Raw genomic sequence first — 16,808 nt, 5'->3', positions numbered from 1 at the left:
CTGCCCTCTCCTTGGAATTACTAAGGCCTGGGATAGAGTGAATGAAGAAAACTGTCCCTGGAAGTGGCTGTTCAGTCTGTCCAATTGGACCAGAGAGGAGGGGAAAGAGGGGGAACAGGGGAAGATGATTCAGAGGGAAAAGGATTCAGGGAGAGAAAGAGAAGACAAGTGATCAAGGTGTGAGGGAGGGCAGAGGAGGAGGGAAGAAGAGTTGAAAAGTGGGGAGGATGGCAAAGGAAGAGAGGAGAGTCTGAAGAGGGATAGAAGGATAGAACTGGGATGGTTAGAATGTTGTAGGGGCTCTCTTCATCTATCCAGCGGGGACAGGATGGTGGGAGAAGGAAGAGAAAAAGAGGAGGAAAGAGATCAGATGATATGGGAGGGAGCTCTGGAAGTCAGTGGAGAGCTTGACCTTGAGGGCCTGTGTTGTTAATTCTCCTACACTTTCACCTATTTCTCCATGTCTTGCTCTCATTAACTCGGCTCCTCTTTTATCTGATTCTGGCCCCAACCCTCCCATTTCCTGGCTCCAATCAGATCCAAGTGACTCATTCAGGCTTTTTCTGTCTTTTTTTTCCTGCAGAGGTGGAGTCTGAGGGAGAAAGAAGTTGGTAGGACAGGGAAAGAGGATTACAGAACGCTTTCCTAGGTTTTGCATTACAGTGAGCAGCAGTTGGGATCCAAAGACATCAAAACACGACACCCGGAACTCCCAGAATTCCTCAGAAGAGAATTTAGCAGGTACTGTCTGAAAAGACTCAAAATAGGGACTGGAGAGGGAGTATCCAATCCGGGCTGCTTGGGGCTAAGAGGAGGATCATGGGGGAGGGGTGGTGACAGGGTAGGATACGGAAATATGAGGAGATGGAATGCAGAAGAGCACAAAGAGGAAGACCAAAGGGAAAGCTGAAGAGGTGGGAGATGGGGGGAGACAGAGGACCCAGGAGTTGGGAGAAAGGTTGGACGATGGGAAAAAAGCAGAGCTCTGGTAATTCTCCCTGCAAACAGGCTTGACTACTAGGTCAACACAGGGCCCATTCTTTCCTGATACCCTGCCCCCATCTGGGATCCAGTTCTGCTGGGTTGGTGTTTTGTTCTCTCTCCTGTGTGACTTTCCGTCAGCTTCAAAGATTTATGCTAAATAGGAGTGAGCTGAGATGAGTAAGAAAAAAGTGACTGAAAATAGGGAGGGATTCCGTGTCTTCCCTGGAAAAAAGAGTATTTCCCCTGGCATTCTCAGGAATCCCCAGTCTCCATTGGCAGGCATCCTTCAGTCACATTTGCTAGAGGTCTGAGTAAATCAGGGTCCCATGTTGCCAGGAAGGTCCCTAAGGAGAGTTTAGCAACTTGGCTAGTGGAAAGGGACCCAAATTCGAATTGGGTGTGAATCCAGCTGCTGCTGCTGCTCACTAGTTGTGTACCTTTGGATAAGTCGTAACCTCTGTGAGCCTCAGTTTCCTTCTATCTAAAATGCAGATAAAAATATTGGTAGTACCTAACTCCTTGGGTTGTTGTAAGGCTCAAATTAGTCTCTCTCTCTCTCTCTCTCTCTCTCTCTCTCTCTCTCTCTCTCTCTCTCTCTCTCTCTCTCTCCCTTCTCTACATACATACATATGTATGTATGTATGTATGCATTTATATCCTTGAAGCAGTATATAAATGAAACGGTGCTGCTAATGAATGCAATTAAGGGGAGACAGAACAGAGGGTCAGAGGATCATAAGTCAGCAGCTGAAAGAGGACTCAAAAGGCTGCCGATCCAATCCCTCCTCTTAAGGAAACTGAGGCACAGAGTATTCCAGTTACTCACAACCTTACATTCCCCATGCCAGTGCCTTTCAGTCTCAAGGCTGTATGTGTTTCATGCCTGGAATGTGCCCGCTTATCTCGTCTGGTTCAAAGAGAAATCCTAATTTCCTTCAAAACTCAGCTCAAATACCACCTCCTACAAAAAGCCTTTCCTTACTCCTCCAGGTGAGGATCCTTCTCAAAAAATCTTATATTTACTTATATATACATGTATATACATTTTCTGCATGTGTATGTATGCACACACTGTAAATATATAAACATATATACTTATCCTTTTTAATATACTTTATATATAAACATACATGCATATATGTGAATGCATACATGTATCTAAACATACTTATGTGCTTGGATATGTATATACATACATCTGTAAATGTGTATGTATTTTGTGTGGATACGTTATATATATTATATACACTTTTTTGGCATATGTCTATGGTTTCCCCCATGAGTATATAAACTCCTTAAGGGCAGGTCTTTGCATCCCTAATAGCATCCTTCATTAGTTGTGCCTAATAAATGTGCTTTGATTAACTGCCTTAGGTCACATTCATAGTAAGCTGCTCAGATAGGATTTGAAAGAACCAGTGCTCTCTCCATTTTACCATGACAGAGGAGGGAGCAGGAAATGGGAAAGATGAGACATGGAGATGCAAGAGATAGGGACAGGGCCTTCCATGACTCTGGGAGGTCCTAAGCAGAGACCTAGGAGGCGGGCAGAGAGGAGCAGAGTCATTCTGGGGACGCAGGGGTCCCAGCACCTCTCTGAGGGGGAGGCCTTGTACTAGCTAGAGGAGCCCCAGGAGGAAGCACGGAGGGATGGGAGACCACCCAGCATTCTACTGGGAGTTTGGTGAGCTATCTCTTTTCTGTTATACTTCCACTCCTTATCCAACTTTTGACTGGCCCCCAAATATGTAGGGTCATGGCCCTTTCTATACCCCTCTAGCTAAGTAGGGATCTACAGGCAGGGATCTACAGTTGATTCCACCAGCCTTTAAAACTTTTACTTCTAAAAGTCCTTATGTCTTAATATCTCTAGTGAGCTTTGGTAAGAGACTATCTCATGACATGAATTATCTGTGGGGAGGAAGAGGGGGCAGAGAAGATATGAGGCATTTATTTCACTGTAGACTGACAGCTCTCAGAGGTAATTAAAGGGCATAGTAAATAATGGGCTGGCCCTAGAGTCAGGAAGACCTGAGATCAAATCTGCCCTTTGATATTTGCTGACTATGTGATCCTGGGCAAGTTAATTAACTTCTGCTAAATGAGTTTATTCACCTGTAAAATGGAGGTGATAATAAATCTTCATGTCAAGGTTCTTGTGAGCATCACATGAGATATTTATAAAGCACTTAGCAGTGCCTGCCACATAGTAGGCACTTACAAAATGCTCATTTTCTTCTGCCCTCCCACCCTCCCCAGAAACCCAAGGGAGGGGAATCCTGTTACCAACTTCCCACTTAATCTCCCATGGCCACCCAAAGATCCATCTCTTATAACAAAGGGAAAAAAAAGAACAATGGAGGAAAACTAAGCAATACATCAACATCTTTGGTCCCTGACCTCTACAAAGCAGGAAGGTAGGTGGATTCTCATATCTCTTCTTTGAGGCCAAGCTTGGCCATTGTAGTTGCACAGAATTCAATTTTGACTTCCTTTTATCCTTTACATTTACATTACAGTAATATTTTTAGAGGGAGGGGTGCCAAAAGAACAAATAGAAATATTTAAATGAGCTGCAATAAATCTTAGAGACCTATCTACCCATCCATCCATCTATCTATCTATCTATCAGTCTATTCATCTATCTTTCTATCTGTATGTGTGTATGCAGGTCTTGGAGACCTACCTATGTATCTATGTATCTGTCTATGTATCTATCTGTATATATCATGTATAATTTTCAATAATTATTTATTTATTTAATTTTAGTTTTCGGCATTCATTTGACATTATGAGTTCTAATTTTTCCCCTTCCCTCCTATACCCCCTTCCCGAAGATGGCCTGCAATATGATATAGGCTATACATGTACAATTATATTACACATATTTCCACATTAGTCATGTTATGAAAGAAGAATCAGAGCTAAAGGGAAAAGCATGAGAAAGAAAAAAATAAAGAAAACAGTATGCTTTCATGTGCACTCAGACTCTGTAGATCTTTCTCTGGATGTGGACAGTATTTTCCATCATGAGTCTTTAGGAATTGTCTTAGATCACTGCATTGCTAAGAAGTGTTAATTCTATCAGAGTTGGTCATGGAATAGTGTGGATGTTACTGTATACAATGTTCTCATGGTTCTACTCCTTTCACTCAGCATCAGTTCATGTATGTCTTTCCAGGTTTTTCTGAAATCTGCCTGCTCACCATTTCTTATGGAACAATATTATTCCATTATATTCATACACCACTACTTGTTCAGCCATTCTGCAATTGATGAGCCTCTCCTCAGTTTCTAATTCTTTGCTACCATAAAAAGAGCTGCTGTAAATACTTTTGAGTTACTTATGGGTTTTTTTTAACTTTTTCATGAACTCTTTGGCATACAGAACTAGTAGTGGTATTGCTAGATCAAAGTGTATGCACAATTTTATAGTCCTGTGGGCACAGTTCCAAATTGCTCTCCAGAATGGTTGGATCAGTTCACAAGTCCACCAACAATGCATTAGAGCTCCAATTTTCCCACATCTTCTCCAACATTTATCATTTTCCTGTTTTGTCATATTAGCCAATCTGATATCTGAGATGCAGTACTTCTAAGTTGTTTTAATTTGTGTTTCTCTATTCAATAGTGAGTTAGAGCATATTTTTCATGTGACTAGTGATAGCTTTAATTTCTTCATTTGAAAACTGCCTGTGCATATCCTTTGACCATTTATCAATCAGGGAATGACTTGTAATCTTATAAATTCGACTCAATTCTCTATATATTTGAGAAAAGAGGACTTTACCAGGGATACTAGCTGTAAAAAAATGTTTCCCAGTTTTCTTCTTCTCTTCTAATCTTGGTTGCATTGGGTTTTTTGCATGTGAAAACCCTTTTAATTTAATTTAATCGAAATTATCCATTTTGCCTTTCATAATTTTCTCTATCTATTGTTTGATCATAATTCTTCTGATATCCATAGATCTGACAGGCAAACTATTCCTTGCTCTCCTAATTTGCTTATTATATTACCCTTTATGTCTAAATCATATACGCATTTTGACCTTATCTTGGTTTAGGATGTAAGATCTGGGCCTATGCCTTGTTGCTGCCGCACTGTTTTCCAGTTTTCCCAACAGTTTTTGCTTTGACTGTATCCCATAAGTTTTTATATGTTGTCTCATTAATGTCATTCTCTTGGATAAAGTTATTGATTGTTTCTATGATTTGTTGTTTTATCCACTCTTTCTTTAGGATTAGATTATTTAGTTTGCAACTAATTTTTCTCTAGTGAAATCCTTTCCCATGGGGGCTAACTTACCTGTCCCTCTGTCCCTAAGCTATTTTTTCCTGATCCTTGCTGTTAGAGAAGGAGGGAGGGGCATTTCTTTCCCTCTCTCCTTCCTCCCAATTCTCCTAGCTGTATAGCAAGATCCTCCTCCCCATAAATTCTCAGATCAGAGAGGGTGCATTGACCTTCTATACACTTCTCTAAACTTTGAGTGGCATCCATTGGGTACAACATGAGAGTGGGAGAAACTTCCAGCAGTACCTTCTCTCCTGTGTGCTGCTGCTTTCTCCCTACAATCTTTTCCCTCTCTTCTCTGCCTTTTCCAGTATCTCCATGTTACCAGCTATACCTATCCCCACTAAAAATCCCCTGGGAGCAGACACACATTCTTTTCCCCAGTTATTCAAATTGGAAATGGAAGGAGAAGGAGCAAACATCCTAATTCTTGCCATGTTTGATGCCTCTGATCTAGGTACTTTCCTTTGACACATTGTAACATTTTTGTTATTTACAGAAGAAAAACTCTTCTCAGGTCCACAGACCAGTAATACAAGTTCTGGGCTATAGTAGCAAGCACCATGACATACCTAGGATGGCTTCCTAGCACAGGTTATTTTTTAATCTGCTTTTCTGGGAAAGACTGTTCAAAAAGGGGTTAACAATACTACTTTAATTACATTCATTAGTCCAGGGGATGGGTCAGCACCCTGAACGTCAGAGGAGAGACAAGCAGAGAAAATACAAGCAGAGAAATTAGCATAAAGATCAATAGACAGGTTTCTGATTGCCTGATCAAAACAATATTGCTATGAACTTTGTATATACCACTGGACTGAGAGAGCCTTTACATCTGAGAAGTCAAGGGTTCTGAACATGTGGCACTCAGAATCTAGACCAGGAGATCAAAAGGTTCTTCTCATAAGCAAACGTCCAAAGCAAAATAACTACTCAGATTATATACATACTTCTCAGAGTCAGAAGGCATCACAACCATCCTGACTCAGTTCCTAATCAACTTAATACCTAAAAGTGTGAAAGCCTTCCTACAAGCAATACTCCCCTAAGCAGGCTTCCCTTAATGGGCTCCACATGAAGTCTGTTAATGGGCAGGGAAGATCTTCATATCCCATTAACATTACATGGGCCCATGGACACTTGAAGGCTATCACAGGTCTATCATCTGTAGGTAGATGAATGACATATGGTCCCATATGAGACCCATAGTGAAACTAGTTACCTCTAAGTGTGGATTCTTTCTCTTCTTTCAAGGCAAGTGCCTTCCTATGGGTACAAAGCTATTTGCTAATAGTCTATCAAGATCTGATTTTATATTCCTCATAATCCTGATTCAGGTCATTTCCATGTTTGACTTCTTCAAGAGATAAACATCTAGTTGTGGTATGTGGATGGAGCCTTCACTAGAACCAACATCAGGGGAAACAACATTGACATATATAAACAGATGTAAAGTACACACAGAGTAAATACAAAGTAATTTAGGGCTGAGTCAGGACGAGAAGAGGAAGGCATTCATTTTTATTTTAAAACTTCCTATTAGTAAGACCCCATTATCTCCTAAAGCAGTGCATTCCACTTTCAAATATCCTCCAATTGGTAGGAAGATACTTCCTGACATTAAACTTCAATTTATCTATTTTGAAACATGTTGTTTCTATTTCTATCCTCTGTGGCCAAGCACAACAAGTCTAAACTTTAATCTTCCCGTGGTACATTTGGGATCTGAGAGGATGCCAGGGAGGACTTAGGAGAATGTCTTGAACTTGAGAATGAAGACATAGGAAGAACATTTCAAATCTTCCTAAGAAAGGGAAGGATTTTCTGCAGAAGGTCAGACATTTGAAGAGGTCAATATTAGTGATAGCCAGAAATAATGAGAAGCTTTTGCACCTTCCAGAACATATTCAAGAAATTTATTCTAGAAGCTAAGATTTATTTCTTTAAAAAAACAACAATACTTTATTTTTCTCAGTTACATATAAAATAATTTTAACTTCAATTTTAAAAAATGTTGAGTTTCAAATTCTGTCCCTCCCTCCCCCTCCCTGAGATAGTAAGCAATTTGAGATAGGTTATACATGTGTAATCATGCAAAACATTTACTTATTAGTCAAGTTGTGAAAGAAGACATAGACCAATAAAAATGCACAAAAATAAAGTGAAGAATAGTATGCTTTGATCTGCATTAGGACTCCATCAGTTCTTTCTCTGGATGTGGATAGCATTTATCACCATGATTCCTTTGGAATTGTCTTTACTCATTGTATTGCTGAGAATAGCTAAGTCACTCATAGTTGATTATCATACAATATTGCAGAATGTAGGAGGGAAAATAATGTGACGGTGAGGCTGGCATGATGGGCTAGGTCCAGGTTGTGCGTGTGTGCGTGCATGCGTGCGTGCGTGCATGTGTGTGTGTGTGTGTGTGTGTGTGTGTGTGTGTGTGTGTGTAGAGCAGAGAGACCCTGACTTGGGAGGAGCCCTGAGTGAGATATCTGGTAGACTCCTATTGTACCTGAAGTTCTAAGCAAGTGGGAGGGAGTGGGGGCGTTGTTTGTTGTATTTTCTGGTGGAGATCACTTTGCAGATTTCCATGGTGTAGGCAAATCATCTCTGAGAAAAGGTCTTGAGAGAAATCAGAAGGAAATGGATGCCAAGGATGTTGTGAAAACAGGATGGACAAGTCTTCATAACTGATTTGTTGGGGGTAGGGAGATGGGGTATGTAAGGAAGAGACTATGAAGACTCTGAGGTTGTGAACCTGGGTGACTGGAAGGATTGTAATATCCTTGCAGAAATAAGGAAGTTTGGGAGGGGGAAGGCTTAGAGACACGATATATAGAAAGAAAAAATTATGAAAGGAAATGAAGGAAAAGAAGGAAGGAAGGAAAGAAAGAAAGAATAAAAGAAAGAAAGAAGGAATGGAGAAAGGGAAAGAAAGAAGAGAAAAGGAAGGAAGAAGTGGAAAGGAAAAAGAAAGAAAGGAGGGGAGGAAGAAAAAAGGAAAGAAGAAAAAAGAAGGGAAGAAAGAAATATGAAAAAGAAAGGAAAGAAAGATGAAACTTATTTTTCATTTTCAATTTTATTGATGTGTTTTGGTTTTTGCATCATTTACATATAGAAATTACTCTGTCTTGTGACAAGGTAAAACTATCACTACAATGACTTCTTTGACAAATGCATACACCATTTTATATTTCTAGTACATTCCCACCTCTCTGTCTTTTTTAAATAAACAAAAATCTGTTTCCTTTCCCTTCTACTCCCTCCCCCATTGGGAAAAATAAGAAAAAAAATTCCTTTACAAACGTACATGCTGAAACAAAACAAATCCCCTCAGTTTCTACAAAATGCATTCCCTATTGCCTTTCCTCTCTGGAATGAATAGAAGGCTTCACCATTACTCCTCTGGGGTCCTAGTACTAAAATGGTGGTCCATTTTAGACATGCCCACTTTAGCATGCAGACAGAGATGTCCAGCAGGCAGTTGGTAAGAGAGGACTACCTATCCTCCATTCTCAACATGTCCAAGTGACCTTGGAATTGCATAATCTCCAGCCTCTCCTTATCCTAGTCACTCTCCTCTGCGCTGCCTCTGGCTTGCCTGTGCCCTTTCTCACTTGTGGCACCAGGTGGAGGAGGGTTAGTCCTAGAGACAAAGGGTCTTTCTTTCTCTTAGACTATTAGGAAGGAGACCATACCACCCCTCAAGTCCCCTTCTGGTCTCAGTGTTCTGCCTAAAAGGAGTTCTAGGATGATGACAGAAGCCACCCTACCCACCTCAAACATCCTGGGAGTTGTGTCTCCTACTGACTTGGATCTGCCTCATCTGTCACCTAGCTTCTACTGCCTGGTCTAACCTTTTATATACTTTAGTCTGTCACCCTCTCCTGCTCCAGCCAAGGGAAGGCTGATTTTAGAAAGTTAGCCCATTCCTCAGTGGCCTTTGGCTCCACTGGGCCCAGGCTTCCAGCCCTCCCACCCTCCGGGATGGTCTTTTCTCCCCATTGGCCCCACCTGCTCAGGGAAACCAAGACCCAAACCTTCAGGTGGGAAAGGGTCCAGTGAATGTTGGGAATTGAGGGAAGGAGCATTTGGGAAGTACCTCCCTGACTCCAGGAGAAACTCTGCAATTCAGGATTTCCTGTTACCTTCCTTCTTCCTCCTCTGCTGCATACCCCAACCTCTAGGAAGTTCTGAGAAGCTTGGGAATTCTCCATAACAATGACTACTACTATACCCAGAGCTATTCTTGGGTTGCTGATGTGACAGCCCCACCCCTATGACCCCTTAGCGCCCAGCATCACCTGAGAATCTAGTGTTCAACTTTACCTCAGCTCCAGGTGCTGTCTCTGAGTCCTTCTGTCTACCAAGTACCAGGAGGAGGGAGGATGGGGCAGGTTCTGGAGAATTTTCATCCTGACTTCTATGTCAGAAGTAAGTGTTGAACCCAATCTCTGCCCTTAGGGACTCTTGGCAAATGGGTGAGTCTTTCTAGATCACCCTACCTGCTGCTCAAGGATTTTCTCCCATCTCCTCCTTCCCTATTCAGCTCTTGGGAAATGGGATGAGGCTTCCTGCAACAGGATGCCTGCTCAGGATTGGCTGCCTAGCTCCAACTTCTTGTTTAAGGAGGGGAGAGGGGTTTTTTGAAGCAGCCAATGTTTGGGAGGAATTGGGAGGGGGAAGTAGGAGCAAACTGCAAATTGTGGGTCAAACTTGGGCAGATGGAATGTTTGTCAGCTGAATGAGCTGGTGGGGAAGCAGGATTAGGTGCTTTCCTTGGAGGATCCACCTTCTACACACCCCAGGAGCTGGCTGCATGGACTGAAGGACTCCTCTGCATGGGAAGAGAGCCATGTCTGCCACCCTGAAGGGCTCAAGATTCTAGAATTGGAATTCAGACTCAGGCCAGATCAGCTTGGACTTAGAAGAGGCCTCTGGGGAGGGAAGTAATGTGAGTCAACTTTGTTACTTCAGCAGTTCCCAAAGTTCCCATGAATCCCCAGCCTAGGACTGGAGCCTGGAAGAGGCTGATGGGGGGGGAGGGGTGGGCTCCTAGGGTTAGTTACTGACATCAAGAAAATGCTGGCATTCAGAAAACCAAAGGAAACAAAACAAAAAATGCAAGACCAAGAGCCCAGCTTGGGGCAGAAGGAGCACTCTCTGTTTAAGGATTGGGGTGGCCCTACTCTGCTTTATGCTTCCTTTAGGAGTCTGGGGGATCTACACCCCTTTAGGAATGTGCCTTTAGTGGGCTCTAAGCTTAGAGGGGCCAAGGCACTGGTGCCACTCACAGCCTCTGTGTCTTCCTTCTTCCATAGACCTCTCATTTTCTTTTACTCACTTCTCTCTCCTACCACTGCTAATCTTGTTACTCCCTAATCCCTTTTTAAACTGCTTTGAAATGGCTCCCTACAGTAGTTAGACCTCCTCTCCATGTTCCTTGCTTCTTCATTCCTGGCCTATATCTCCAGCCCCATCAGTTCTCCTAGGAGTGCCGTATATCTCCCTCTCTGACTCATGGTCTCTCTTCCCACAGGATGCTGCCTGCCCCCAAGTGGCTATCTCATCAGCTGGGCCTGGCAGGCCTGGAGCCTAGGCTTTCTTCCATCCCATTGCTGGCCTTCCTGGCCCTTGGCACCTGGATCCTGGTCAAGGGCCTAATCTGTGTCCAACAATACTATATCAACTGCCAGAGGCTTCAATGCTTCCCTCAGCCCCCTCTTAAGAACTGGCTCTTTGGCCACCTGGGCTTGGTAAGTGGGGAGCCTGGGGTGTGGCCTGGGGGACTCAGTGGAGACAGAGGATGGGACTAATGGACTGGGGGGACTTGGGCTAGAGCATGAGAAGGGGAGGGTTAGGGAGGCTGAGGGATTGGGGCACTAATGGGATAAGGGACTGAGGATGGGCACCAAGCTACCAACAGAGTTAAATTTGTGGGAGTAAAGGAAGGCCTGGTCCTCTAGACTAGATGAGATAGCAGGCTATGAGGTCCATGGGCCACTGAGGAAGCTTTTGGAATCTCCAAGATTCCCTAATGGCAACCAATAGGATTCTGAGTGGGATTCAGAGGACTGCAATGCTAAGGGCTTGGCAGGACTGAAGGGCCTTGGGGAGTGTTGGACAGAGGAGAAAGGATCAGGGGCTGAGAGGATTGAGTATCAAAGGTGGTGGAGAGCCTGAGAAACTTGGAGCACTAAGGGGTGTGTGGGGGGGGTGGGGGGGGTGCGGTGAACCAAGGTGATAGAAAGACTGAGCTAAAGGGTTGCTAAGAAATGGAGGGTGTGAAGAAAGCCTCTCTTAAAAGGATGACCTGAGCATTCTGTGTTTCAGACAGGCTGGTAGTAATGGAGTTGCTTATTCTCATAACTGTCTGAAGGGAACCTAGGGAAGGTGGCTGCCTTCTCAGTGTGATGTGGAACCCTCAAGAAGGCTTAGGGCCCACACTGAATGCCAAGAATATGATACATAGGAAGGTCCGAAGAGTCCTGCTGGGTCTGATCAGGGGCATCCATGCCTCCTTGGGACATTCTCTCCCTTCTGGTTTAGTTCCTCCTAGTCTTTGGTTGGTATTTGTTTGATCCTAGGTTGGAACCTGACATCCTTCTTTTATTTATTTATTTTTAAATGATATTCTATTTTTTCCCCAATTACATCTCAAGATAATTCTTAGCTTTCATTTTACAAGATTTTCAGTTTCAAATTTTTCTCCTTCTCTCCCCAGCTCCCTTACTAAAATATTAGACACCATGATATGGGTTATACATATGATATCAAGGAAAACATATTTCCATATTAGTATCAGTTGTGAAAGAAGAGCCAAATGAAAATTAACAGGGAAAAAAGAATGCAGTGAAAAAAGTATGCTTTGATCTGCTTTCAGAGTTCATGGGTTCTTTAACTGGATGCAGAAAGCATTTTCCCTCTTGAGTCCTTTGTACTTGCTTAGATCATTATGTGATGATCAACTATGAATGACTCAGCTCTTCTCAACAACACAATGTTGCTGATACTATACACAATGTTTTCTTGCATCTGCTCATTTCACTGGGCATCAGTTCATACAAGTCTTGCCAGGTTTTTCTGAAATCTGCCCATTCATTTCTTATTGTAAAACAATATTCAATTACATTCCTATAGCACAGCTTATTCAACCATTCCTCAATTGATCAGCATCCCTTCAACTATCAATACTTTGCCAACACAAAAAGGGCAGCTACAAATATTTTCACATGTAGGTACTTTTTCCTTTTGTATGATCTTTTTAGGATACAGATGTACTAGTGGTATTACTGGATCAATGAGTATGCAGCTTGGTTGCTCTTTGGGCATAGGTCCAAATTGCTCTCCATAAGGGTTGGATCAGTTCATAACTCCACCAACAGTACATTAGTGTCCTAATTTTACCACATCCTCTCCAACATTTATCGTTTTCCTCTTCTGTCATATTAGCCAACCTGATACATGGGATCCTAGAATTCTTTTAATTTGTGTTTCTCTAATCAAAAGTGATTTAGAGCGCTTCTTTTGTTTATAGATAGCTTTGTTCTCTTCATCTGAAAACTGACTGTTCATATCCTTTTACCATTTATCAATTGGGGAATGGCATGTATTCTTGTGAATTCACTTCTCTATATATTTTAGAAATGAGGCCTTTATCAGAGACATTTGCTGTGAAGATTGTTTCCTAGCTTTCTGCTTTCCTTCTAAGCTTGATTGCATTGGTTTTGTTTGTGCAAAAGCCTTTTAATTTAATATAATCAAAATTATCCATTTTGCATTTCATAATGCTCTCTATCTCATTTGGCCATGAACCTGTAGCTCACTTATCTTCTCTTTTAAGAATTGGGATGCTACACCACTTGGTGCATATATGTTTAGTATCAATATTGCTTCATTGTCTATGGCACCTTTTAGGAAGATATAGTTTCCTTGTTTATCTCTCTTAATTAGGTCTATTTCTGCTTTTGCTTTGCTTGAGGTCAGGATTGCTACTCCTGATTTTCTTTGCTTCAAATGAAGCGTAATAGATTCTGCTCCAGCCCCTTACCTTTACTTTGTGTCTCTGTCTGCTTCAAGTGTGTTTGTTGTAAACAACATATTCTAAGATTCTGCATTTTGAGATCCACTCTGCTATCCACTTCCATTTTATGGGAGATTTCATCCCATTCATTTTCACAAATTATGATTACTACCTGTGTATTTCCCTCCATCCTATTTTTCCTCCTGTTTGTCCTTTGTCCTTTCACCTTTTCCTTCCTCATCAGTGTTTTGCTTCTGTCTACCACCTCCCCTGTGTCTGCCTTCCTCTTTACTTAATCTCCTTGCCTCCTATTTCCCTGTCTGGTTAGATAGATCTCTATAATCAACTGACTGTGAATATTATTTGTTTTTTGAACCAATACTGATGAGAGTAAGGCTCAAGCCAGAAGTGGGGTACCTGCAGCCTTGAGGCCACATGTGGCCTTCTAAGTCTGCAAGGGTGACCCTTTGACTGAATCCAAACTTCACAGAACTAATACCCTTAATAAAAAAGCATTTGTTCTATAAACCTTGGACTCAGTCAAAAAGTCACACCACAGAAGTCCACAATTGGCCTCAAGTTTGCAGGTTCCTCAGCCCTGGTTTAAGCTATGCCCATTGCCCACCATCCCATTTTTCCATCGACTATAATAGGTTTTCTGCACCTCTTCATGCGAAATAATTTACTCCATTCTACCTCTCTCTTTCTTCTACACCCAGTGTAATCCTCTTTCTCATTCCTTATTTTTTTATGTCATTTGCTCCAAGTTACCTTAGATCGATGCCCTCTGTCTATATATAGATTCCTTCTAGCTATACTTTTAGTGGGACCATTTTTCAGAATTACAAGTATCATCTTCTCATGTAGGGATGTATACAATTCAGCTCCATTGAATCCCTTATGTTTTATTCTCAATTTTTACCTTTTTAAGATTCTCTTGGATATTGATACTGGAGATCAAATTTTTTGATCAATTCTATTCTTGTGGTTATAAAATCTTGAAATCCTTCTATTTCATTAAGTGATTATTTTGTCCTTGAAGATTTATGCTTAATTTCTCTCATTAGGTGATTGTTTATTGTAGTCCTGGCTCCTTTGCTTTCTGGAATATTATTTTTCATGAATCCCGATCCTTTATTGTGGCAGCTGCTAGATCTAGTATAATCCTGATTGTGGTTCCCTCATATTTGAATTGCTTCTTTCTGACCACTTGCAGTATTTTTTCCCTGACCTGATAGTAATTTGGCTGTATTGTTCTTTGGCATTTTTATTTTGGGACCTCTTTTCTGAGGTGATCAGTGAATTCTTTCAATGTTTATTTTGCTCTCTGATTCTAGGATATCAGGGATGTTTTCCTCGCTAATTTCTTGAAACATGCTGTCCAGGTTCTCCTTTTCATTATGGCTTTTAGGTACTCCAATGATTCTGACATTGTCTCTCCTGGATATATTTTCCAGGTCAGCTGTTTTTCCAATGAGGTATTTTACATTTTCTTCTATTTTTCATTCTTTTGAATTTGTTTGGTTGATTCTTGATGTCTTTTACAGTAATTAGCTTCCATTTGCTGAATTCTAACTTTTCAGGATTTGTTTTCCTCATTATCTTTTACTTCCTTTTCCATTTGAGCAATTCTACTTTTTAAGCTGTTGTTTTCTTTTACTAAGCATTGAATCTTTTTTCATAATTCTCTTGCATCACTCATTTATTTCCCCATTTTTTCTTCTACCTCACTTATATGATTTTTAAGTTCCTTTTGGAGCTCTTCCATGATATCTTTCTGGGCTTAAGACCACTTCCTGTTTTTATTTGGGGTTTTCTTCACAGGTGTTTTGAAATTGTTATCCTTTTCTGAGTTTGAGTCTTGATCTTCCTATGGGCCAATTTCCTTTTTTCTTGTATTTTGTTCATCTTTTTTGGCCTTTTTTCTTTCTTTTAAATTTGAGTGCTGCTTCCAAGGTAGAAAGGACACTGCCTCAGTCTTCTTACACTAGGGGCTGCAGTCCCTGGCTCTTTTTTTAAAAATTTATTTATTATATTTAGTTTTCAGCATTGATTTTCACAAAAGTTTGAATTACAATTTTTTTTCCCCATTTCTACCCCCACCCCCACTCCAAGATGGCGTATATTCTGATTGCCTCATTCCCCAGTCAGCCCTCCCATCTGTCACCCCACTCCCCTCCCATCCCCATTTCCCTTCTTCTCTTGTAGGACAAGATAAATTTCCATGACCCATTGCCTGTGTATCTTATTTCCTAGTTGCATGCAAAAACTTTTTGTTGTTGTTGTTGTTGTTTCTGAACATCTGTTTTTAAAACTTTGAGTTCCAAATTCTCTCCTCTCTTCCCTCCCCACCCACCCTCCCTAAGAAGGCAAGCAATTCAACACAGGCCGCATGCATATCATTATGTAAAACCCTTCCACAATATTCATGTTGTGAAAGATTAACTATGTATTGCTCCTTCCTAACCTATCCCCCTTTATTGAATTTTCTCCCTTGACTCTGTCCCTTTTCAAAAGTGTTTGTTTTTGATTACCTACTCCCCACGTCTGCCCTCCCTTCTATCATCCCCCCTTTTTTATCTTCTTCCTCCTTCTTTCCTGTGGAGTAAGATACCCAAATGAGTGTGTATGGTATTCCCTTCTCAGGTCAAATCCGATGAGAGCAAGTTTTACTCATTCCCCCTCACCTGCCCCCTCTTCCCTTCCTACAGAACCACTTTTTCTTACCACTTTTATGTGAGATAATTTACCCCATTCTATCTCTCCCTTTCTCCCTCTCTCAATATATTCCTCTCTTATCCCTTAAATTAATTTTTTTTAGATATCATCCCTTCATATTCAACTCACCCTGTGCCCTTTGTGTGTGTGTGTATATATATATATATATATATATATATATATATATATATACATACATAGACACACATACATATGTATATGGGTATCTATATATATATATGTATACACACACATATATATGCATATTCCTTTCAGCTACTATGATATTGAGGTCTCATGAATCATACACATCATCTTTCCACGTAGGAATGTAAACAAAACAGTTCAACTTTAGTAAGTCCCTTATGATTTCTCTTTCTTGTTTACGATTTCATGCTTCTCTTGATTCTTGTGTTTGAAAGTCAAATTTTCTATTCAGCTCTGGTCTTTTCACTAAGAAAGCTTGAAAGTCCTCTATTGTATTGAAAATCCATATTTTACCTTGGAGCATGATACTCAGTTTTGCTGGGTAGGTGATTCTTGGTTTTAATCCTAGCTCCATTAACCTCCGGAATATCATATTCCAAGCCCTTTGGTCCCTTAATGTGGAAGCTGCCAGATCCTGTGTTATCCTGATTGTTTTTCCACAATATTCAAATTGTTTCTTTCTAGCTGCTTGCAGTATTTTCTCTTTGACCTGGGAGCTCTGGAATTTGGCGACAATGTTCCTAGGAATTTTCTTTTTGGGATCTATTTGAGGAAGCGATCTGTGGATTCTTTCAATTT

The 16,808-nt window shown here is 41.1% G+C and overlaps 1 protein-coding gene across 3 annotated transcripts in view; it reads left to right on the top strand.

The window, feature by feature from the left end:
• LOC118848854 (cytochrome P450 4F3-like) overlaps positions 1 to 16,808 on the top strand; it is a 140,755-nt gene that overhangs the window by 96,467 nt on the left and 27,480 nt on the right. Inside the window, exons 1-4 of one of the 3 annotated variants that reach the window (XM_036757893.1) lie at positions 594 to 741; positions 9,616 to 9,715; positions 10,090 to 10,235; positions 10,821 to 11,037. In XM_036757893.1, the coding sequence (XP_036613788.1) occupies positions 10,234 to 10,235; positions 10,821 to 11,037 (219 nt within the window). In that variant the 5' untranslated portion in view covers positions 594 to 741; positions 9,616 to 9,715; positions 10,090 to 10,233. Of the gene's footprint in view, positions 1 to 581; positions 742 to 9,615; positions 9,716 to 10,089; positions 10,236 to 10,820; positions 11,038 to 16,808 lie in introns of those variants that run through there. The other 2 variants (XM_036757901.1, XM_036757908.1) reach the window with 2 other exon arrangements.

Source organism: Trichosurus vulpecula, chromosome 1, assembly GCF_011100635.1.
Source record: "Trichosurus vulpecula isolate mTriVul1 chromosome 1, mTriVul1.pri, whole genome shotgun sequence".
NCBI lineage: Eukaryota > Metazoa > Chordata > Mammalia > Diprotodontia > Phalangeridae > Trichosurus > Trichosurus vulpecula.
The sequence above is the reverse complement of the archived record's forward strand: the minus strand, read 5'-3'. Positions and strand labels throughout refer to the sequence as shown.